Source organism: Diorhabda sublineata, chromosome 5 (genome assembly GCF_026230105.1).
Source record: "Diorhabda sublineata isolate icDioSubl1.1 chromosome 5, icDioSubl1.1, whole genome shotgun sequence".
NCBI lineage: Eukaryota > Metazoa > Arthropoda > Insecta > Coleoptera > Chrysomelidae > Diorhabda > Diorhabda sublineata.
The window spans coordinates 1,518,751-1,544,000 of NC_079478.1; the positions used below are offsets into that span (position 1 = coordinate 1,518,751).

The following is a 25,250-nucleotide window of genomic DNA, read 5'->3' on the forward strand; positions in this document are numbered from 1 at the left end:
CTTGTAAGATCTCTTATTATGTGTCGCAAGATATTCCAAATCTCTATGTTTCTCCATTCTCATCCGTTGATGGTCCAAGCTTCAATAGAACTGGACTGGGAATGCATGGCAACTCCAAGCTTCAACTTTTTGATCTTCATAAGAGGTATGAACTTTCTCGATTAGAATCATTATTTCTAAACAGGAAGCCACAGAGCAGCCAGCAGTTTCTTTTCGTATATTTTTTTTTACTTGTTATTACTTTTGTTGAAATAATCACAATAAGCGCGTGCACACAGCGGTACACCTTTTTAGTAATTAATTTTCGTCGAGAACTGGAATTTGGATCGCGATTTTCTTAGTAATTAGTAGAAAGGCTTCTTTTTCTTCTCAAACCGTCTTCTCATTGAAGGTTGACGACCACGAGTTTTCTTTTGCGACCAATGCGTCCAAGTACTTCGTAGTTGGTGATTCTGTCAGTGTCTGGGATATCTTCAGGATGCGTCTATAGAGCCACATCTAAATGCCTCAAATTTTTTGATCATTTGAGCATTCAAGGTCCAAGTTTCCACTCCGTACAACAGTACTGACCACATATAACATTCCATAAATCCTATTCTGATGTGGAGGTTTAGATTGTAAACATTGACAAATGCCATTTCAATTCTGATCTTGATTTCTTCGTCTGGAATGCTTAGAAATAATTTTTATTGCTCAGCGAACTTGGTATTTTCACTGTTATCGTCTAGTCTTTAATATGCTTTTATTAATATTATTTATCAATGTTTTGTCTTGGTTTTGCCTTACATTGAGCGATAAGATTCAATTTCATCTTCGCCCGCCCATTTGTCAAAGACTGACAATAATTTGATCATTGTATTTCCCAGGATTCATGATTCATTTTCTTCGTATCCTTTGCATGGAAGTAAATAGATAGAGCTAGTGGACTATGTACGTAAGCGCGCAGTTCCAGATTTACAAAATCGAGAAAGAACCGTCAACACAATTGTATATATTAAAGACGGGTGTAAAGTAGCAAATTGAACTAAAAAACAAGAAATAAAATAGTTTAAAAATACTGAAAAAGACGCATATATATAAATTCGAGATTAAAACTTTCTACGACTTTGTCCGATGCCCAATTACCATTACAGCTCTCGTCGTACAGATCTCGTACACTCATTGATTTTTTTGTTTTCCATGATAATCTTGATTTTGTTTTCTTTCTGTTCTCTTTTTGGCAATCTTTACTTTCCCATCCACGTTTTCATACCAAATCAACTTTTTTTTCTCATCATGTTCTATATCTGTGTCTTCCAGGTTAATTTGCTTTTTTTATTGTGTCATCACTGAGCTTATCTAACCTGGACGTTTTATTTGTTCTCCTTAAGACGTACAGTCCTCTTGCTTCAATTTTTTTCTTTAATTCCTCTATTCATATATCAACGTAATTCTAATAATTACATTGTTTTTCCTATTTCAGTATTCCATTCAGGGATTCAGTTATTATGCCTGCTCTGTTTATTCTACATTTTATTTTTGTCAAAAATAACTTTTAGATATTTAATACTTTTTTTTATATGTTCGTCTGCAGTCCCCATTTTCCGCATTCTTCCTCTGATTATAAAAATGAAAAATAGTTTAAATAAAATTAAAAAAAAAAAACATGCTTTCAGCAATAATCAAACTAAAAACGATGTCATAGGAATCAACATACGCTTTTATAATAATGAAAATTTTTAGCTTCAGTAGAATCTAATGAAATCAAATAATTTGATATCATCTGAATGAAGACAATCAGTACAGTATTAAATTGAAAACGGATCCCCCCATGGGCTCTTTTCACTTTATGGATACATAATTTCGATTTTGACGTTTCAAATATTCAATATTTCCAAATGTCTCGATTTCATGGTAATACTGACGAGAATATTAATGATATTATAGAATAAGACATAGAAAAAATTCCATTAACGGTCAAAAATTTGTATGGAAAGCATAGATGAACTTTTGCAATGATGAAAAGTATCAATTAGGTAGAAATTGGACGGCGGAAGAATTGGCGTTGATTTTAATGATGTGGGCTGTGAAGATAAGAAGAAAATTACGGTCAAAAACATATGGAACCTAATAAGTAAACTTCATTTTCCTACCCCATTTTAGGCAGATAGCCTGTTCATTCTTCCCAGCATGCCTAATGCCTCAATTGATAGTAAGATTATCACTACATCTTTTTCGAGGCCTTCCCATACTTCTTCTCCTTAGCGGTGAGTTGTCTCGTGCTATCCTTTCCTCGCTCATTCTACTTATGTGTTCGTCCCATTCGCGCTTTCTGCTCAGTACCAATTCGTTAATATTTTCCACTCTGCATTTTTGCCTTATGTCGTCGCTACGTTCCCTGTCTAGGAGCGTTTTTCCAGTAATTTTTCGCAGGACTTGTTCCAGGAGCCTTTTTTTCGCTGTATCAGGCCGAGTTTCTGCTGTCTACTACCTAACCTTACCTAACAAGTAAACTGTTACAAAAAAATATGAAGAAAACTGCAATCAGATCCCTGTAGAAGGAAAAAAAGTTCGGCAACATTAAGTTCAGTAGAAATAACGTAAATGATGAATTTATGGTAGGGAAATCTCCCAAAAGGGCTGCAACGGAAAGCTGTTTACTTGACTGACTTTTTTGTATCGTATCGAATCAAACAACGATGTGTATTGAAAGCAAAGTTTTTATAGAAAAAAACGACAGCAACGTTTATTGTGTCAGATTATTTAAAAAAATGATCACTGGTAAGCAAGAGAAAATAACGAGTCAGTCACAACAATGCCAACTCAATAAAACCCTACTTGAATATTGACGGAAAACATTAAATTATCAACAGGATTCGAATTAGAAATACATCTTCTTCATTTATAGTTTTTTTGAACAATTATCCATGTTCTTGGATTATTACTACTGAAAATAATTTTCAAATTTAGTTTGACTATTGCTAAAAGCGTGTTATTTAATTTATTTGTGAATTTATTTCGAAAACCTCATCAACATCAAGCATATCAATCCTTTGGATTATGGCCATCGCTTATAGCGTTTTAAAATCCTTTTTTGAGGTGAATTACTCTTCGTTTTCTATTTTTGTTTTCTTTATAGTTTATCGTTTCTTTTGGCTGCGTATGTTATTATTATTCACTCTTTTCGATGTCGGCATTTTGCCCTCCTCTATTTCGTTTCTCCAAGTCTTTCTCGACCTGCATCTTCTCCTTGGCCACATTTCGAAAAACTGCTTAATTTTTGTTCCTATACCATGTACTGTGTTGCAATGAAGATTGTTATGATAAAAAAAACGTAAGTAATTCATCTTTTCATTTTGAATTTGAAAAATAATCCCGTAATAATCAATTTCTACTTTAGCTTGAAGACATCTGTGTTTTTATGTAAATAATGATCGATGTTTCATCTGATTTTTAATGCAGAAAATCAGAATATTGACATGTCTTTAGTAGATCCATTAATTCCTTCATTCACGTTCATTAGCGACCAATTAACCATATTTAAAAGTACAAAAAATCATTTCTTCATCTGTCTGTGCATTTCATTTTGTTTAACTGCTTACTTGTTTATATGGCTGATTCGCTAAACTAATTCACGTGCTAAGCTAATCGCAAACGAAATTTCTTTATTAATCGTGTTTTATTGTAGGTAATCTGTAACTGCTGTCAACATTAACTCCGCTCCTCTGTGTTGGTAATTATGAACGTCTAGTGTCTAGTCTATCGACAAGTTTACGACTGTTATTCAAACATACACGCCATATTGTGATAAATAATAACATAAGATGTCGCATTGAAAATGTAACTGCTGAGATCGCTGATTTCGAGATGATAATTTAATAGGGTAGTCGACAATACGAAAATTAACGCCTGATATTAGTTAGTTACAGTTATTTTTCATATATCTTTGAAAAATTCATATTTAGTTCGAGAAGTTTTTATTATTTGGCTAAAATTATATGCACCAAACAATACCCGTCGTTTTTTGCCCGGCTCGTAGGACATAGTTTATAATAAAGACGTATAAGGGCCAATTTTACCACCTAGGGTAAAACTGAAGACTAAACTAAAGTTTAAACTATGGTTTGAACTCTAGTTTGAACCAACAATGAACAAAATTTACTGGTCACGGTTAAACAGACATTTTTCTGTCAGTCGTGCGGAAGTATAGCCAAAAATTTCCCAAAAATGGGTATGAACTAGTATTTTTGGTTAACCTCGTGAAGTAAACAGTCGGAACCAAAAATAATGATGTGGCAACTTGGAAGGGAAAGAAAAAATGTTAGGAGTAGTTGGCAAGGGGATTTAGTAATGAAAATAACGAAAACTGTCAAGTTTTCGATGAAACAACAACAAAATTTTAAAAATTGATGAGACAATTTAAAGATTTGTCTCGGCTTGTCGGCAATATTGATAATTTCTTCATTATCATCGTCGAGTTCATTGAATATTAAGTGCAATTATTTTACCAAAATTCTTTATAATATCATAAAAATGTTAAAAATTTGAAACAGATAGGCTGGGGATCCCCCATTTCATTTTAAACTACCTCCCAACCGCCGGTAACGTTTAACCCGACAACCTACAAGGGCTGAAACAGGCAAAAACTTTTCTGGGAAATACTAAGAGGGGTTCTATCCGGGCACTGTCGCCTCAACGAACATCTAGACGCCAAGCCTAGCAGATAATAGGACGTGCAGGTTTTGTTGCACAGAGGACGAAGCCTCTATCCATATTGTTTCGAAGTGTGAAACTCCACCAGAGCACTGTACCTTGGAATGCTTGAAATAGAAGACGAAGATCTCTGGGAATTAAAGCCATTCCACATTTAAAACTTTTTCAAAGGAGTTGGATCAATGGATCAGCTGTAAACACTGAGTTCTCCATTATAGCAGCAAGAAATTAGGACACAATATATCCTTTGGGTCGCAGTGTATACGAGACCTCAAATCCAAACGTACATACAACGTTTAAGCCGAAGTTTAAGTGGTTTAAAGTGACGTTCGAGGTTTAAACTTCGCTTATATAATTGAGTCTACGTACAGCGATTACAGCGAAATCTACGGACGTGTTCAAACACCCCAATTGCAAAGTATTGTGCGATTCTAGATTAGATTGATTAAATTCTAAACTTGATACCTACACAAACAAAAAATTTGTAAAAACAACATGTTACCATCTTCTTATTAATATTTTCTACTTGGTCTTTGGTTGGACAAAAATTAGATAATAAGGTAGAAGCCGAAAATTGAGATTTTTGCCATCAAAACACACAAGTTTTACATCGATTGGTTTATGGAACTACCCAACAAATGGGCAGCTTTCATATAATGTTAAAGAACAACAAACAAAACAAAGGAAATGGCGGCTTGTCCCTTTTGTAAACCTTTATAGAAAGAGTCGACCTCGCTGGGCATCAAAGCATTCTAGAGAAATATAAGTTGTTTACAGATATATCTACGCTTTATCAAAAAGTAGGGGCAGGAATATTTAGTCTAGGAATCAAGCTCGCCATCGCAATTGATTCAGAACCTTCTGGTATCAAAGGATATTTATCCTCTCAGCTAGCAAGGCACTTGCCTTTTCCCACATTGCGTCGAAGTTAGTAGTAGACCCCAAGTTTGAAACAATTACTATTAATTGATCTCAAAAGATCCTTTCATTAAGCAAAGAAGAGCTGAGAAAAGTTGGCGGTGTGTGTGTGAACAGCCCCACACCTCCGCTATGAGTTCGAGGTTGTCGAAAACTACGATACGTACATTCGAGATTTTTTAAACCAGACGAGGTAAGCCGCTAAGCCGCCCCCCTTCCCATTTGATCACACAATTGTTTTATTTTTGAATAAGTGTCTAAAGAAATAAAAAATTGTCAACTAGCCTATATCCAACCTCGTTTAGCGAGTGAACAGCAGCGTCTTACAGAGTGCGGCATCTATTTTTATTATATTGGCGATGACGTTCGACTGAAATACCCAGTTATGATTGTTCAAAAAAAAACATTGAAATTTGTGTATAAATATGAAAGTGTAAATGTTAAATGGTATTTGTGTATGTATTTTTGAAAATATACTATAAATATAGGATAAGAAAGTGAATTTGTTGATATTTTTCCCCAAATTGAAGTTTCTTTGATTTTTAATTACACAAGGAAATCGTGAATAGAGCAAGTAGATTACGATTATATATTTTTCAATCGAGGACAAAAATACGGAAATTTAAGTGTTCTAGAACAGATTTTTTTATAAAACAACAGGTTGGGAATTAAATTAAATGGATATTCACTTATTTTTATGATAACTTTCCATATTAAAAATAAAAAAATAATTATTAACCATCAGTGAATCTATATGTTGTCAATTTGGTGACGTATCACCCCCTATATTTCGAACCCTATGGCAAATACAAAAATTTGCGAAACCTTATTTTAAAGAGTGGCAGTTCATATGCTAGTTTTCATTGAAAATTTGGAAAATAACACTAAAACTAGGCTTTTAAACTCGTTTAAAGTTTATATTTCTTTCGAACTGCTAGTAAAAAGTTCAAATATGTGTTATTTCTGTATTAACCACCCTCTTTCCATTTAAAACTTAAGGGGTTGTGTCCGCTCTGCTAGAAGGTTGCAAACTAGTTGCAAACTATCAAAAATTAGAGCGACGTAGCCATAGAAATTGTTACATATTGAATTTGATACCTTATGACCTTCCACTGATGTATATCTTTGGTTATGGTCATCCATATGGTTCATGCTTCTATTCTTGTATCTTACAAGTCTCCTCTTGAAGAAGTATATCGATTATGTTATTAATTCTAGTATGTCCAGTTTGGTTTAAAGTATCCCAGCAAATAGTTCTGTAATTATAAGTTAATAGCATATAACTTACAACTTTGATCTGAAAAATTACCATACGATAAAATCTGGTGAACCTCAAAGCACTGTTCTAAGGTCATTTCTGTATCTTATATTCTCAGCGGACGTTCCAAACATAGACGATACCTTCATAGCAACTTTTGCAGACGACACGGCAATCATGGTAACAAATAAAGACCCAACTGTAGCTGCAGAACAAGCACAAAATCATCTAAATTTGCTCCATTAATGGAAAATTAACGTCTACGCCAGCGTCTCCAATAACAATATTTTTCAGCTCTGTATAAAATTTACAGTATTTTTTATATTCTGTATTTATCCCTCAAATTTCTATTAAATGAGAAATAACAATGTCGGATTCATTTATTTGTATTGTTAGAAGTAATCGATTTATATTCTACGCTTCATAAAACAGTTCATACATTGAGTATGCAATTTGAATTACACTGTAATGTATTGTTGGTTGTCTAACAGTTGCACTTAGTTTGTAAATATTTTGTGCGAGTTTGTTTTTTGTGTGTTTTGATCATTAATTTTATACAGTGTGTGTTCATAAAAAACGTAATCTGCTAATATTTCGATTTGTTTACAAATAGAAAGTCGATAAGAAGTATACAGGATGCACCGTTTTATAAAATAATGTATTAACATTTTTTTGTCTCATTTATTCTACAATTATCAAAAAAAAAATAATGACTAGAATGTTTTTTTCCAAAAATATTTAACACTTGATTATTTTGAGATCTGAAAATTGTCTTCCTTCTTCTCTTTGATTGTTAAAATTTCAAAGAAGTGAAGACCTTTCATTATATATGTAGAGGTGCGCAATACTCTTTTCAGTAAAGGTTATTATTATTATTTTTAGAAGTATCAATAATTTGAGACTCAATTACAAGGTTTGGACACGAATTTTTTAAATTCCAAAAGAGCTAGACCATTAAACAGTTGAAGAATCTAGAAAACTGTCTTTACTTTAAATATTTCCCTTAAACTCTGATTCTTTTGTAATACCAAATCTAGATTTAGAATGCTATTGGTATAAAAGGCGTAAATTGGAATAAGGAACAAAAAAATATGCGTATTGTACGAAAATATGCCATCAGAATTCATGAAAAAGTTGACCATGCTGTAATAATGTTTTCACTACACATTTTTTTGCAATTTGTGTAATTTTTGGTTTTCTGAGACTATATATATATAGTTTTCCAAAGATGATCAGTGTAAGTAGGGCCTTGTTTTAGTTCTTCCAGATGCACTTAATTGTAGTCCTACTTGGATCTTAGAAAAAAATTATTATTATACCTCCTTAACTTGCTACAACTGAATATTAAATTATAAAACGTAAATAAGCGAGTAAAATGTACCGGACTGTAAGGGAGTTAGATTTAAACAGGGTACCAGACGTGAACTGAGCCCTTTTTGTACCCAATTCCTTTTCCCATATCCCATAACTTTAGACCTTTAATAACAGTAAGCAATTCTTTGTTTGTTTTGAGCTTTGTTACTACTACTATTTGGTATCAGTTTTCATAAAAAAAATACATGCGCGGTATGAGGTAACTTTTTAGATTGACAGCTCCTGGACTAATAGAAACGCTGCTGTATTTTAGGTTGTGGACTCATCGTCGCCGTCGAAAATCTACAGGTTGTAGTAAGAAAGAGAATGGCAGACAGAGAAAAGTTTTCTCCCATTCTATTGCCTAGCGTGTTGAGTTTGTGTTTATGCGCGTCTCAGTCAGTCCGTTATTAATCTTTGTGTTGGGAGGGATACGCGTATTCTGAAACATTGTTTGCCGAAAACCTCTGAAAGATATTTGGATTAACATTTGTTTACTAACAAAGCTGACAAGTGGTTCTCAAATTAGTGTTTTGTGTTTATAATATAAAGTTCAAGATGGTTAGTATATGTACATTATTTAAAAAAAAATGCAGCAATTATTAATCATTACAAGGTTCTCAAAGCTCATTAAAATAAAAATGAAATATGAAAAAAATACTTCAAATATGTTTTGAGTTTAATATAATATAATAATAATATAATGTTGTTATCAGATGAGATATTTTTTTATATGTAATCTGATTATAAAGTATTCATCAACTTTCGAATGGAATTCAAATTTTAAGGATCATTTAATTGCAATTTGCTTTCTTTTTACCTCGAGTAACCATTTGTAAAAACTGGGTCACACAAATTGTGTCTCGAGTGAACCGGGATGGGATAGAAAAATTAATTTTTTGACTTCTTTAATATAACAATCCAAGAACAAATAGTCTAATTCAAAGAGAAATAGTTAAGATTTTTTATTCAAAAGGTTTTTAGAATAATATATAGGGTGTCTCATAAATAAAAACCTTGATATTCGGAGTGCATCGTAGGCTGGAGTTTCGAAAACAGAAACCCACCGATTGGCTTAAAATTTTTACCAGATACCTTTTCACACACTAGATTATTGTACCTAGAAGGATCTCGCAAGGAAATTTCCTAACCTAACCTAACCTGACCACATATTTTATGCTACTAATATTTTGTGTCTTGATTTATATTTTTTTTGAAGACATTGCATAAAGAAAGAATATGACGGTGTTGGATGAAGTAATTTGCGTTAATTTTTTGTGTCATAAAAAATCTAAATACAAGGACAGAATATCAGTAGCTGAAAATAGGTCAGGAAAAATTTTTTTCATCCCCTATCCTTGCAAGACGCCAAAAATCCTTACTAGTTATCGACGATCGTAATTAATGAATGACGCAAGTATAAAATTCAAAAAAAAAAAATGTAAACAAATAATAAAAAAAGTCAAAATGATTGAAATATTAAATAAGCCACTTTTGCACTTTTGTTTTGTTGTGTGTCTATGTCAAAAATCGATGAATTTTTATTTAGGGTTCAATTGTAACTATTACGAATAACTAACTTTTTATGATGGAAAAAACATTAGTAGGGGTTGGACAAAGACAGAAGTAAAAATAAGAATTGTAAAGAAGTCTTTCCCAGCTATATTATGAGCGGTTTCTTAGCGGAAACGTGGCAATAAAACACCAAAGTGGACTCACTTTAATATATTCTCCGAGCTTTCTATTACTCTGTATTCATCTTCTGGGTAATAAAAACACATTAAATTCATTTTATTTGTTATCCCCCTTCCCTTGCGAGGCGCCGAAAATACTTTTAGGTACAATCATCTAATGTGTGATGGAGTATTTGAAGCCAATTGGGGACCGTTTTCGGAACCACACCCCCATCGTATTCTAAGGATTCAACTCTTCGGAACCTTTGATTCAAATTTTTTCCCAAGCAGGAATTCCGTCATCGATCTCAACAAATATTAATCTATCGGTGCAAGATCAAACTAAATATGGTAAAGGTTCAATATCACCAAGTTCTTCCATCTTAGCTCTATCTTGTTCTAAAAGAATCTGCTTTCGGTTAAGTAACCTCATAAATCAACTGTTCACTTTATACCTCGACATTCGACATTATTAGATCGACTTTCTGTAAAGAAAATTCCTCCAGACACCAACAAGGAATTCCGATAATTTCCCTTGTAACCTCATTATCCCACCTGGTAAACCAACTAACCTTCAATTTCATTTATTTTCCTCGCTGTCACGGCTGCTTCAATCTTTTGTTTCCAAATTGTGTTAACAGCAAAATTTGTATTGTATGGATTATTGGTGTTATTGAATATTATTGCACGTCGGCACCTGTTTTAAAAGTTGCCAACACCTGATCTACAATATTTATAGTCATACACTTCTTTCAATTCAAAATATGAAATTTAAAATCTGGTCTTTCCAAATTCGTTGCTTCACTGATTTGTTTATAGTTTACACTGATAAAAGTTTCTTTAGAAATTGTTGTATTAAAAAATTAGGATAGAAAACATTCTACGACAAAACACTCTTCTGTGTTCTTCCAGGTATCCGGTTCTATGAAAATCTATACAAATATATGAATATCTACCTCAAATAATAATAATTGTCTGTCACTAACAAATTTCGTGGTACTTCTTTGGCACAAGTAAATAGTTATCAAGTTGAACGAAATGAAATAGTATCGGCAGCCTTGTATTATTCAACTTTTAAATTTCGAGTCTTATCTACTCGTAACAAGAAATGACTCACACGACTTTTTTTTGTCATCGACTTTAGAGTGGGTGTTTTAAACGGCAGTCAGATGACTCATTCTATACGAAATCGATGCATCATTTTCACTGTGATTTACAACTAAACTTGTACTACTGCAACCTGTAGCATGCAAAATCTTCATCGCTTTAAATTTTGTTATCGATGAAAAAATACATCGAGTGGGGTAGATAGAAAGGTCATAAATAAAGATAAAGTTGTGATTGAATATAATTTATTTCCACACAATTCTTAGAACGTCTAACTATAAAAATATTTTTAGAATCAAAATTTTCGAACTCTACCTGTTTAATTTCATCGTCGATATTAAATCATTTACCCTTTAATTCGATCTTCAACTTTACGAACAAAAAATAGGCGGATCGGGGCTATATGGTGGGTGTTCAATCTCTGTGGAGTTACATTCGACTACAGTAACCTTGGAAAGCGAAGCATTGTGGACTAGGGCATTATCATGTGTTTGAAACTCTTTTTCTGGAAGTTGGAAAAGTTTCTAACGGTTGTGTAATAAATCTATTAAATAAAACATGACGTTTCAGATACATTACTATACACCTTCTCGTCGAGTTCTCCTTTTTAAACGATTTGCAATGACTTCTTCTTCTTTCATTACTTTATTCGTTGCGAAAGTTGGCTATTAACAAGGCTATTCTTATCTTGTTTACTGCGTTTCTAAACAGATAAAATTCCAAACTATTGGAGTAGGTTGTACTACCATGAATGTCGTCTTCTTCTCGTTTCCCTTTTTGCCCTCGACAATCAGCTGCAAAAGACGCCATTCGTCATGTTTCATGGCCAAAATACTCCAGTTGCTGTTTCTTTTAGTGTAAAGACTTCTAGTCTAGGATATTTTCAAAATACGCCGATATATCCACATTTCGAAGGATCCCAGTCTTTTTAAATTAGCTTTGGCTGCAGTCTAAGCCTCTACACCATAGAAGAATTCAAAAATATTTGGTTGTAAAGTAATATTTTTGCTGGTATATAGTTTCTTCATGTTGTTAAAGGCAGCTGAAGATCTTTCTATCCCTGATCGCCTTGACCCGTTTCGCGTTTACTGTCGTTCCGGATTTGTGTATGTTGCTACCCGATCTATGTCTTGACCGACCGTTTATCGTTAGATGCACTGGAGGATGTTAACTTTTGCTAATAATCATTTGGTTTATTTTTGATATATTCAAGGAGAGTCCATATTCTTCATTGTTATTTGCTATGACTACTGTATCTAATGTTGATTGCTTCTCCGTTGATTTTTGATTTTGGGTGCTTTTCTAAATATTTCTTCGAAGTAAATGTTGAATAGGGGAGTGCCAGAATGCAACTCATCCCTTTTCTATCAATGTCAGTGTTTCTAAGTGCCTCGATAAGTTTTTTGTGTTTGACGTTATAGAAACCCTTGAAGAAATCGATAAAGCACAGGTGTACGTCTTTGTCCATATCTCTGCTCCTCTGGATGAGAACCTGTAGGTTAAAGATGGTACCTAGTGCGCTACGAAAACCAAACTGCGTTATAGAGATGCTTGTTTGTTTTTCTCTACAATAGATGGTGCTAAAAGGGTGGTCAGAATATCAAGAAGTTGATTTTCTGTTTCAATATGGTTACAAGAATTAAATGCGGAAATAGTTAACAATTCTTGAAACATCAAGGCTTGGGCATACTTGTGATGAAAATTGTCTTAAACCTTACAACGTTAAAGATAATATTCAAATTTTTGTTGTGCCGAAAATGAATTTTTCTTGGTTCGTAGATTGAAAGTTTTTGCATTTAACCTTAAATTGATTGTGTAAAAATGTTAAATATGCACAATAATTTAGCCTTGGCATTACAAAATCCGGTACCTGCTACGCCAATGTAATATCCATAAACAACAACAAAGATCACCAGTGCGGCAAAGTAGACAGCTTGGCATGACTCGTTTTCATCGTACAACCGTATTATAATAATGACCTTGACCAACTTGTGACTTTTCCTTTATTAAAGGAACTGAACGTATCGAGACAAGGAGCTAAGAAATGTTTTTATTCAGAAATGCGTCATGTTTTCTAGATAAACAACTTTTTCACGAATAATTAATTTCACGGTATTCGATATGCTTTTATTCCTATAATTTTTGATGTAATTTGAATATAATACAGGATATAATCTCTTTGTGTCTATTTGTAACAATAAAGAATTCGGAAACGATCATTGAGAACCCAAGGCTGAAACCAACGATTTAACAGAGAAAGATACATATTATAGTTCCTCCAAAATCAATTGCAGAAGACAGTTATGCGAGGAACAATCAATAAATAATATCCAACAAACCGTCAGTCCACGTGGACTTATCATCTACACTGTTTACCAATGAAAACATTTCTATTGGCCGAAGCTGTCGGAAGGCGTCAGATAAAAGACTACCGAAGTTCTAATAGTCGAACGGGGTACAAAAAGATCTCAGTTCACGTCTGGTACCCTGTTTAAACCAAACTCCCTTACAGAAAAGTACATTTTACTCGTCTATTCACGTATAATGCCGTCCAATTTATTAATGATTCGTTTGCCTTTTAACGAATACATTTTTTTAAAAATATTTATAAAAATAATAAATTTGTACAACCAGGTATCTACGCCTATGGTAGATCAAACAAAATTGTCGGCAAGGGTTTTTATATGAGTTTTTATAACCTGCAATTGATATTGGGAGAACTATACACAAAGAATAGGCTGATTTGTCGGCTAAAATGTAACACGCCAAGCGCATGACGTCACGCTGGAATCAGAATGTTTTCTTGACTATCAAGATTTTGAATTTTCTATTATAAAATCATAATACTGGGTTGTGCCGCGGCTACATGTAAAAACACTAATTGAAATATCAAAGAAACAGGTCCTGTACAGTAACACAGTTCGAAAACGATAATGTAGCAATACGATGAACCATCACAAACCACATAGACAGCTGAAAAACAACGAAGAATGCTCATGCTGTCAGTTTGGTGGGGTTACAAAGTTTTCGTGTTTTTTGAGCTGCTTCCAAGGAACCAAACGATCAATTCTGATGTTTACTGTCAGCAATTAATGAAACTGGATGAAGCAATCAAAGAAACACGTCCAGAATTGTCAAATCGGAAAGGTTGATAATTCTAGGTCTCACAAATCTTTGGTAACTCTTAGGAAATTGCTGGAGCTTGGATAGGAAGTGATTCCACATACCCTATACAGCCCTGATCTGGTACCATCTGATTACCATTTATTTCGAAGTTTGCAGAATTTTTTGAATCACAAATGACGATGACCTTTAATCGAACCTGGTTCAGTTTTTTGCTGATAAGGACCAGAAATTCAGTAGCATGAAGCTAAAAGAAAGATTGCAAAAGGTCATTGAGTAAAATGAAAAATATATAATTGATAAAAAACTATTCTTTGTTTTATTTTATACCAAAAACCGAAATTGCTTAAAAAAAACAGTTTTCTTGGGTTATGTTCTGATTCTTGTAATTTTTTGTATGCCTCTGCCAAAGCGTACCGTGGATATTACTTATATTCAAAAGCAATTTCTCGAAAATCCACTTTTACTTTACGATATCTGTATTTTAATGACACTACATTTTACTGTCAAGTGCTGTTACACATACTGAAGCGAAAGCAAACCCTCTTTAATAATAAGAGAACTCCATATTCGAACCAACACTTGATGTTACCTAACAAACTGTTTCATGCATAGGAGTCGGTACTAATCGGGTAACTGTCACAAAAAATAGATATGAGATATCATATTTGATTTTCAGAAATATTGTGTACAAATTTGAAAAATAGAAATGCTTATAAATCAGTTTAAAACTTCATATTTGACCGTGGAAATGAGGATATTCGAAACCGAATTACGCCTGATGGTAAAACAATCAAAGATAAATTCCTTCTAAGATAGATCTATCGTCTGTTCTCTCTTCGATATCCTGTCTCTAGATTATTACTCCATCTCTTTAGTGCTTTACACCGCGTTCCAATTGGATATTTCTCCCTTGCTATTTTCACCAGTTTATCATATGTCCTTCGACTTATTCGTTGTTTCCTATTATATCCATTCATTAATGGTATCTACGACACATCTGATTGTGTCTGATTTTCTCTTCTTACTCGGTCTAGTAGTGCTTTTCCCGAGCTTCACCTTAGAATTTTCATTTCTATAATCACCAAGAGTAGCATCGTCGTATAGGTCTTTGCTTTGTAAGCCTTCGAGAGCAGAGAATATGAAAACTAAGCGGCTTTTAAGAACTACTTAAATTCGAACGCTCAGTGGAACACACTTTATTTGACAACAAGAGAAATGATAAAATAAGGGAGATATGTGACATCCTGGATGTAGAGAAATCGGCGAAAGGAATGGAGAGACCACGAACGATTGTCAAAGATCGCAAAGGAAGAAAAACCGAATAAATTCCGACCACCTCCAAGATGGTATGAGAACTGGTCTGCATCATCCCAGCTGCAGCTAGGCAACCATTGATGCAAAAACAAGGAGAACGTTTTTGTTTTCTACTTCTCCATTATAAAGTGCCAAGTGCACCCCGATCGACGCACTCAAAAATACATATCATCGTTCAATCGTGTCTTCCCGAAGAATTACCCCTTTAAAACAATATTGCTTCGCCACCTTACTGACCAATTCCTGACGCATGAATATGCAAATTGCTTTCCTTTTATAACTTTTCTACAATCAACCAAATCCTCTTCGATATACCTAAACGAATCCAAGGGAAATGCTACCGATTCGAGTGTTGACTGGATCGATCCTAGACCAGGTGAGCTACGCTGCTTCTAGAGATTAAGCACGATGGCGAGACATCGACTAAGTTCAAACTTCTATCGGAGAAAGCATCAGGATTATTTACCTGGTAGTTTACCGTATTCAAACATCTAGCGATTTAGAATAAGGCTGAAAGAGCACTTTTCAAATAGAAATCGAGATGTTTCCTCTACGAAGCAGCGGCTCAATAGTACCAACAAATTTCTTGATCTCCTGACGCAATTAAATAAACAAATGATTAGAACGTAATTATCATTTGTTTACCGTAATTAATTATGAAATTTATTTACGGACAACTCATATCTTGATTTGTTTATAATTTCGGACGCATCGTATGATAACATTTTGTATATTATCATTGCTATTTATCGTTTCCTTATCGTTTTTGTGTGTTTTGTTAGATGGAAACAATATATATCAACAGGAATCATTTCTGTAAACGTAGAAAAGAATTTATTATTTACACAAAAATATTTATTATAAAGATATACTTATTTATCATTGGATATAACATAAACCAACTTCGTATCGGGCGCTAAGGTAATTCAATTATCGAAACATGCATGAAACAAAGTGATTATGAGTAGTACTGAACCTATAATGCATATTTTCGACTCTTTTTACGTTTGAAAGTAATCCAACATAAAAAAGTGTAGCCCCAGATTATTGTACAATATTTTTAATGAACATCAATGTCAAATACGTAAAAAAACTAGCTATGGAAACATCTCTTCAAATAGAAGACGTACTACTATAATTTCTCAATTTTAAAATAGTCATTCATATTTTGGTATGATCGTGCAAAACATCCAAGTTTTTGGTCGCTACAAGTCGTAAGGTTTCTACAGGAACCTTCTATCACCAGATTTAGCATTATACGACTTTTTTTACTAAACTAAAGAATGTGCTAAAAGTGAACGTTGTGACTAAATGTCTGACATTGAAAAAACCTTGACAATACAAATGGAAGTCTTCTAGAAAATCTTCCAGTCATGCATTAAACGTTGAAATAAGTGCGTTGCCAGTAAAGGCTAGTACTTTATATTAAATTTATCCAAAAACAAGTAGAATTTTTTAATAATCTCTTCTTCTTTTTCTATGGTACTACAACCAGATGCGAATCTTGACCTATATCTGTAAAGTTATCTGGAGTTCCTTGATCACAGTGCATACGATACACCAAAATCCATACATAGAAAATGGAAACTGTGCTGGGTCGAATGCTACTAATTTCATCTTTTCGAGATTCCGTCCCAAGTCAAATAAGACTTCCCACAGGAACTGCGAGAAGGTTAGGTTAGCTAAGGCGATGAGTTCTACACTATGTATGCATATATAAATTTGGGGTCTCGTATACACTACGACCCAAAGGATCTATTGCGACCCTCCTTGGGAAACCAGTGTTTACAGCTGATCCATCAATAGCACCCCTTAATTTGGCAACGATCTAATTTGTTGATTAAAAAATTTTTTTGAAATTGTTTTTCAAGGTCTAAATAAGCTAATTTTAGAGTTTGAAAAATTTGGGTTCATTTTTGGATGAGATATGCAATATATTTCTTGTAGGATACATTGCCAAATAAGCTGGTTTAAGGTTGGCGGCAGAAGTAATGGTTTGTGGTTGATATCTCCGAGAACGAGCTGCTCCAGACTGATGTGAGGTGGTAGCTATATTATCACTGAATGATGCTTACAGATGGATCAAGATCTCTCATCAGATGATGATAATAATAAATTGACTGAAAACTTACCCAACCGGAGGTCGATGCCATTTCTTTGGATTAGGCTGATTTCGCTGTTCCAATTTGCAATATAAACAAACTTTCACTCCAAGTGTGTGTTGGAAACTGATGGAGGTTACTGTACAAGGCCTAAAGAGACGATGCGATAGATAATGGAATTAAAATAAAGGCGCCAATTTTAAATAAAAAATCAGGGAAAGTTATCTATCTTGCAAGTTACACTGCCAAATTAAGGGTTAAGAAGTCTAGAATGTGGGATGGCTTCAATTGCCAGAGGTCTTCGTTTCATTTCCAAGCGCTCCCAGGTGTTCCTTCCTTCGAGAGAATGTAGATAGAGATTTTGTCCTCACCGCATCATCTGCTAAGTCTAGCGTTTTTAGGTTTTTGTTGAGGCTAGTGCCCCGATAGATACATTCCGCAGATCTATTCTGCTTATAGTTTTCCAGAAGAGTCTTTACCTGTCTCAGCTCCTGTAGGTCGTCCCAATAATTGGTTTTGGTCCTATCTACTTTTCCAGTGCTTTAATTTGTTCTGTAGCTTATACCACAGTAGGGTCCCATGAAGGGCTTGTCTGCCTCCGCTTTAGCGAGCTTCTCAGCCCAACTAAAACCGCATTGAGTATTGAATTAGAAAAGAAAAGCATATGACAGTACTTTCAAGAAGATTAATTTATGTTCACAGCTCCTGAATTCACTTTATCAGAATTATATATAAAAGTAATTTGTCATTGGCGAATGTGACTCATATTTGCGATATTGATAATATGAATAGTCTTGTTTTATTACATTTCATATCCGTTGACTGATAAGAATTACGAAGGTTCACACTATAAATGATACTGTTATTGATAAAAAATTATCTTTCTACATTTTATTTTTTGAATATTTGAAATTGTTCACGTCTAGTTGCAAAAACGAAATTTCTTACACGTCTTATGTGGGGTTCCGGTTTATTTTAACAATTAGTGCTTTTTGTAGATATTAAAACTAGATCATATTGTAACGTATTTAGTTAAACTCTTTCTATTCGTGGAATGTATTAATAAACACTGTATTTTACGTTCTTAGTTTATTTACACACTACACAAAACACTTATAATAATTTACTTATCACTTAAACAATTTCTGCAATTACTTTCACTAATTCGTTTTTTAACTACAACAATTTATTTAAAACGGAACTCACTGCGCTACCCTACCACAAATAGAATACTGCAAAGTTCTAGAACAAAAATAAACACAACAAAGAAATAAATAGACTAGAAATTATTTGAAAGAAATACTGTAATGAACACCCTTCTACAATAAAAAGTTCATCAAAGGCGCTTGATCCATTTATAAAAAACAGATGAAAGGCGCCGCGCGAATTCTCCGGATTTTAAAATTCCATTGTAACTAGACAGGGCCGGCCGAAGGACCCATTTCGTAACAATATTTGTGATTTATCTGGCTATTTACAACCTATAGTCTATTTCTATGGATGATATGGATGAATAGATAGTTATTCATGTTATACATCAAATAGTTTCGTATGAAGAAACATTTATGTAAATAGAATGAATATATCCGGTGTACGCTTATATTCTCATTTAATTAACCTGCTTAGAACTTCCATACAACTCAAGACAAACAATGCAATTTTTTCGAAAATAATAAATTTGTCCTCAAGTTATGAAAAAAATTGTATCATACTGGTTATATAGGTTTTAAACTTTGATTTTTGAAAAACCTCACGAACAATTTTAAACTCAGCATATAAGTATCACAAAAATCCAAATCAAAATCGGAAACTGTTGCAATCAATATCCACAATGAGATGCTGAATCATTTGATCAATACTATTGTGCAACTTTAACATTTTCTCTTCTTTGATTGTATGATTAAAGGTCTTTTTCCAGTTTTCAGGCTTCACATTATTATTATTTTCAGATTATGACACAGAAATTCGTCCGCGTCTCTCTAGATTGGTGCAATGTTGTTATGCTGGAATCATTATAGATCAACACACAGATATGACTGATAATCCGGAAACAAGGTATGTATCCGTTCATAAAAATAATTTACTCGAAAAAGTTCTACAAAGTTTATGCAAAGCAAAACAGTCCAACAAATATTGAATAGAAACTTTGAGGCGTTTAAATTGAAACATGTCGAATGGTCTTTCGGAAAGTAATCCTGATCAAGTTTACTGTCGTTCGGAAACTGATCTATTAGTCTCTTCATCGAGTCATGAGCGAATACCATGCGAAAAGAAACTCCTATAAATCATCGCAATCCCAGCACCACAGAGAAATATCTTTCCTATAACAGCGCCATTTTTATTTTTTAAAACCACGAGGTACTCTATTTTACTCAAATAGTTCGAGGATTTTATCTGGAACTTCTGTAGCTGATTGTCCAGGCTAGCACTTCCCCACAGAAAGGATTCCTGGCGTTCTTGGTTTATTTGTGGTTATTACGATATTTTACGTCCCGACAGGACCAAATCCTGAACTGCAGTACCAGTTTTCTTTTTAAAAATATCAACCTGGGCCTTTGCTGCATTAAACTCGAATCAGATTGGTTCCAACTCCAAAATGTTTTCAAGGTCTATATTGATGGTGTTGTTGCATACAGATACAGATCTTCGACGAACCTATACATCGGTTTTACAGTTTTGTCGAGTATGTCATTGATGTACAGGGGAAAGATTTATCCATGGAGAACATCACCGTCGACCTCAAACCTTTCTGAGGTATGTCCAACGATAGAGGCTTGGATGGATAGGGCTTTGATAAAGCTACTAAGCCAGTCGATAAGTCAGAACGACAAACCGTACAATCGTAACTCATTTAAAAAGTTGGTATGCAAAACCCCTGCCAAAAGCCCTCGATATGGTCAGCAGACTGTTTTATCAAACCTAGTAATTATATTATCACTTGAAATAGCAAAAAATACAGTGAAAGAAAAAAATAACGACGATTTTGTTGCTTTAATAATAATTTTCTATTTGTAAATTTAAAAAACTTGACTCACCTTCTGATGGGAACCATTGGGATCTGTTGATCATCTGGTTGGGTTATACAAAACGTTCCTAACTTGAGGATTATGATATTCATTAAGATTCATGGTGCACGATTCTAATGGGGACCCATAGTTATTCCATTAACGTATCAAATTCATATATAATATTCTAACAAGTTTTTGTAAGTTCAAATACTTACACTGACTCACTATATTTATAAATACATTACGTGTGATGTTCGTATATTGAAATGGTTCAATCTGTTAAAAGTTATAAATATCCGAATACATAATTAGTTTGAAAAAGTCAAAGGGTTTGAAGGTCGCACACATATATTTCTTGTAGGAACGATAGAATTGCCCGCTATAAAGAGGAACGAAAACGACAACTAGCCGAACAATTTTCAAATCTTCATTCACCGTCAAGGGCAATCAAAAAGGGTAGTACTAAAGATGGGAGTTCTTCCAGCAACTCCGAAGGCCCCCGACCCACGAGAGCCTCCAGACTGAGAGCTGCAGCTTTGTCCCAAGATAACATATCTAGCCAGCATAGTCCAACAAACAAAATACGTCCCGAGGTAAGATTCATTTTGAGCATGATGAATTTGCTAATCTATTGATAATGAAAGAAAAGGGATAAGGTTTTTTTAACGATGATTTTTACCTAATTCATCCAAATACAATGTTCTCAATCTACAAAATATTTATTTGACTTTATTAAAATTTGTATAAATAAAGAGCAACTCGAACAGTTTTACTTTGGAGCTTATAATTGTTCAATGTGAGCAAGGTACAAATCAAGTAGAGTTCTTTCCAAACATCGTTGTCTTCAATAATTGTTACAACAGCTGCTTCAATTCTGTTTGTTAATTCTGGAATGATAGTTAGAAGCGGAAACACAAACAAACAATCCTTGACGATTCCCCAAAAGATAGAAATCACATAGCAAGTGATCTGGTGGTGCATAATCTTGCTGGAAAAAAGTTCTAATGTTGAAATTGTACCATATCTCGAGGATTTTTTGGACACCAGATTCACACATTGAAAAACCGATAAAAAGTTGCACGTAATCCTTGGTCTATAGGCTTTAGAGCTTCTGAGCGTTTTCCAAACACTCTATACAGGAATTACCTCACTGGTTCAATAGTCTTTTGGTCGTCCCGTTTTTTCTTTTTACAAATATCGTCATACTTAATACGGACACTGATAGATTCGGTTTTTGTAAGCTGTTGAACGAATTTTGTAGACATGTACGCTCGTGACAATAAACAAAACTGTTTGAGCTGCTCTTAAATTCATAAATGAAAGTTTAATGTATTAAATATTATAAAGCGTTGATATTTCGATATCCATTCATAAATATTAGATCCATTAGACCGTGTATATAGAGCATGGTTCATTAGAACTAGATTTCGATTGTTATGAGGGTTTTCTGTTTTAAAAATTGTAACAGGTGTAAAAATAATTGGAAACAATTTTTTTAAATACTTTTGAGATAGAAGCAGAGCAATACAATTTCTGATGTCTTTAAATATTTTTCTCAAAGGCTCCATTTCTTCGATCTGTGCTCTAATTTTAAGAGGAATAGATTTTTGAGCAATTTCGTCCAGTAGCAAAAGATTATAAACTGAAATATTTGTAATAGAAACATGGATAATTAGATTAGATGGATCTTTTAAAGTCCTCTGAAAAAGTAACATGGAAACACGGATGTTCTCGATTTCTTTGTGAATTCAACCAATGCAATTACATTCCCAATGAAGGATTATTTTTCCTTTTCAAATAATATCCTTTGAGAAACTACGTTTCATAATTCACTTTTCGATTTAAATACATCCTAATTCCCAAAGCAGCGTTTTAAACGTGCAAGTGAATTTGGCAACTCTCCAGGATTTTCAATGTGTAATTTCGTTTATTCTCGATGATTTAAATATTCGCTTATATGTTATCATCACTAAAACAGTTTCCGACACTTATTTTAGCTATTTCAAATAATGGTATGTACGCAAATACATGTATTATGACAAAAGCAAAATATTTAGAACTGTTGTTTCTTTACATAGGAAAACTTATAGAAGAAAATTTGTAGATGACATAAGGCTGTTTAAAACTGATGTTCCACTGATGCTTTTCTTTTGTAAGTGTTCATTATATGCATCTAGCCGTTTATTACGTGGACGCCCTCTTTTTTGCACCTTCTCCACTTGTTAAGGTTCTGGCTAAATGCCCCAAACAATACAGTCTTTTTGCCATTACCATATAGCCGATCTCTGCCTGACTATATAATCTTTTAATCTCCGTATTCTTTCTCCTTCTCCATTCATTTTGTTCCACACCTTATTTAATCTGTTTTCCTCTTTCTTATTCATGACCTAGCATTCACTACTAAATAACATCGTAGGATGTATTCTCCTGTAAATATCCTTGAGATATATTTGGACCTTAATAGGTTTCCTAGAACTCCAACTGTTTTATTGCCCCTTACCAATCTCTTGTCGAATTCTTTAACGAACGAAATGAATCACCCAAAAACGTGAACGCGATAAACATTCATTGCCATAAATTTGTTTCCATAAATGAATTTAAACGTGGGCACCGATGATTATGAACCTTCTGGTCGTCCAATTCAAGTGGTTACTTCAAAAAACATCGAAAAAATTCACAAATCGGTTATATCTAATCGTAAATTGAAATTGCGTGAGGTATGTTTATGTTTCCACGTAATACATCAGATTTTTACGTCGATATGTGACAATGGATGCAACATGGATCCATCACTTCACTCCGGAATCAAAACGATCATCATCTGAATGGACTCTGTACCCGGCGAACCACGTCCGAAGTGTCCAAACGCACAACAGTCAACTGGGAAGGTTATGGCTTCAGTATTTTTGGATGCACATGAAATATTGTTCATGGATAATCTCCATAAAGAAATGAAAGTCAATAGTAAAAATCAAGAAAAAACGGATTCATATGTTAAAGAAAAAACCACTATTTCACTAAGACAATGTACCGAGTCAAAGTCGATTGAAACGAGGGTTAAATTGAACAAATTACACTTCGAATTGCTTCCTCATCCACCGTATAGTTCAGATCTGATCCTCAATTGACTACTGGCTATTCGCTGATCTCAAAAAAATACTCGTTGATAAAAATGAAGACTATTTTGAGGGAAAAGATAATTTCTTTTCTACAAGCACGGCATCGAGAAGTTACAGAAGCGTTGGAATGATTGTGTAACTCTTGAAGGAGATTATATCGATGAATAAAATCGATTTTTGGTAAAAAAATGTGTTTTTTTTAGTTAGTCACACGACTTATTGAGTGATGTGTTAAAATAGAGTATTTTGGTACAAGGAATAGGTTTTTACACCTTGCAAGTTAAAGCGGACGATTTATTTGTGTTAGGAAAGTTGTTTAGCACCATTTACTTCCGAAAAATGCTGAAGTAAATTTTTTTAATGAAAGTAAAGGTATTCCGAACATCAGCCTTACTGAATACTAAATATATTTATTCCGCATTTTAGTATAATTAGCATTTTCATTGTCAATGATAAATTGTAAACCATCTGTTAATCGTAGGTGTGCTACATCGCATTTTTAACCTACTTGCATCAACAAAATAAATTAAAACTGATTGCTATTGAATATATGATAGATTTGTGGGTAGACGTATAGATTATCGGTAGGATTTCTACGGTTTTTTGTATCAATTTCCGTTGCAAAATTGACTTTAGAACATCAAATAGTAATTAAAATGTTATATTTTCAAATAAAATAGAAATATTGATACTAATTAATATGTGTTTGTATCAAAAATATAGATTTAAATAGTCCAAAAATATGATTCTATTAAAAAAAGGAGTACGAGCAATTATTCATTACATAACCGCTTATTAACAAGCGTAATAACAAACAGTAATAATTTCTTTACCTTGAATTTTCTGCAACATCATCGCCATACTTAAAGTAGGATATAATTATTATTGGGTTTGTTCGAACAGACGATATTGTGATAGTCATTAAACGATTCAGAAATTGCTTTCACTATTTTTGTGAGTAGATCCAGACTTTGAAATACCTAAAAATCTTAAATTTCTAAACAATCTCTCAGTTCTCTAATTTACTTGGTGAAGCCTTTCTACCATTTTAGTCATAAGGAATGCAGGAGTTGAGTCATTACGAAGGTTCCATCTTCCACAGAAGTTTCCATTAATTCCTATCCTGTGTTTTATTCCTCGATTTTCCCACTCCTCCACGGACTTCATTTCTTTTTTCTTCTGCTTCCTATATCTTCGGATTTAATCTTCCCCCATTCCTTTAACATAACCAAACCATCTTAATTGCCCTTCTTTGGTACTTTTGTTTATTTTATGTATTTCTGTTTTCATTCATTTTGGTATTTAATTTTTGGCCAGTAACTGTGTCTAGTTTGCATTGAATAACATCTTCCAGATGTTCCAAATCTCTCATTTATATCTTGTTCCAATATCCTTGTGTTAATGTGATGCCAAGGTATTTAAAAACTTTCAAACTACTCTTCTAATTTTATCTCATTAGTCTTCTTCTTCCGGCTTATTATCATCGACTCTGTTTTGTGCTCGTTCATTTCCATCTGCAAGACCAAGACCAAGACCGAGCGTGCAAAACCAAGACCAAGACCGAGTGGGCAAGACTAATT

At 33.7% G+C, this 25,250-nt stretch overlaps 1 protein-coding gene across 3 annotated transcripts in view; it reads left to right on the forward strand.

Annotated features, from left to right (window-relative positions):
• The window catches only part of LOC130444644 (uncharacterized), a 132,600-nt gene that overhangs the window by 32,713 nt on the left and 74,637 nt on the right, over window positions 1–25,250 (forward strand). For all 3 annotated transcript variants that reach the window (XM_056779896.1, XM_056779894.1, XM_056779897.1), the window contains exons 3-4: window positions 19,493–19,598; window positions 20,913–21,144. In XM_056779896.1, coding sequence (XP_056635874.1) covers window positions 19,493–19,598; window positions 20,913–21,144 — 338 coding nt within the window. The remainder of the gene's footprint in view (window positions 1–19,492; window positions 19,599–20,912; window positions 21,145–25,250) is intronic.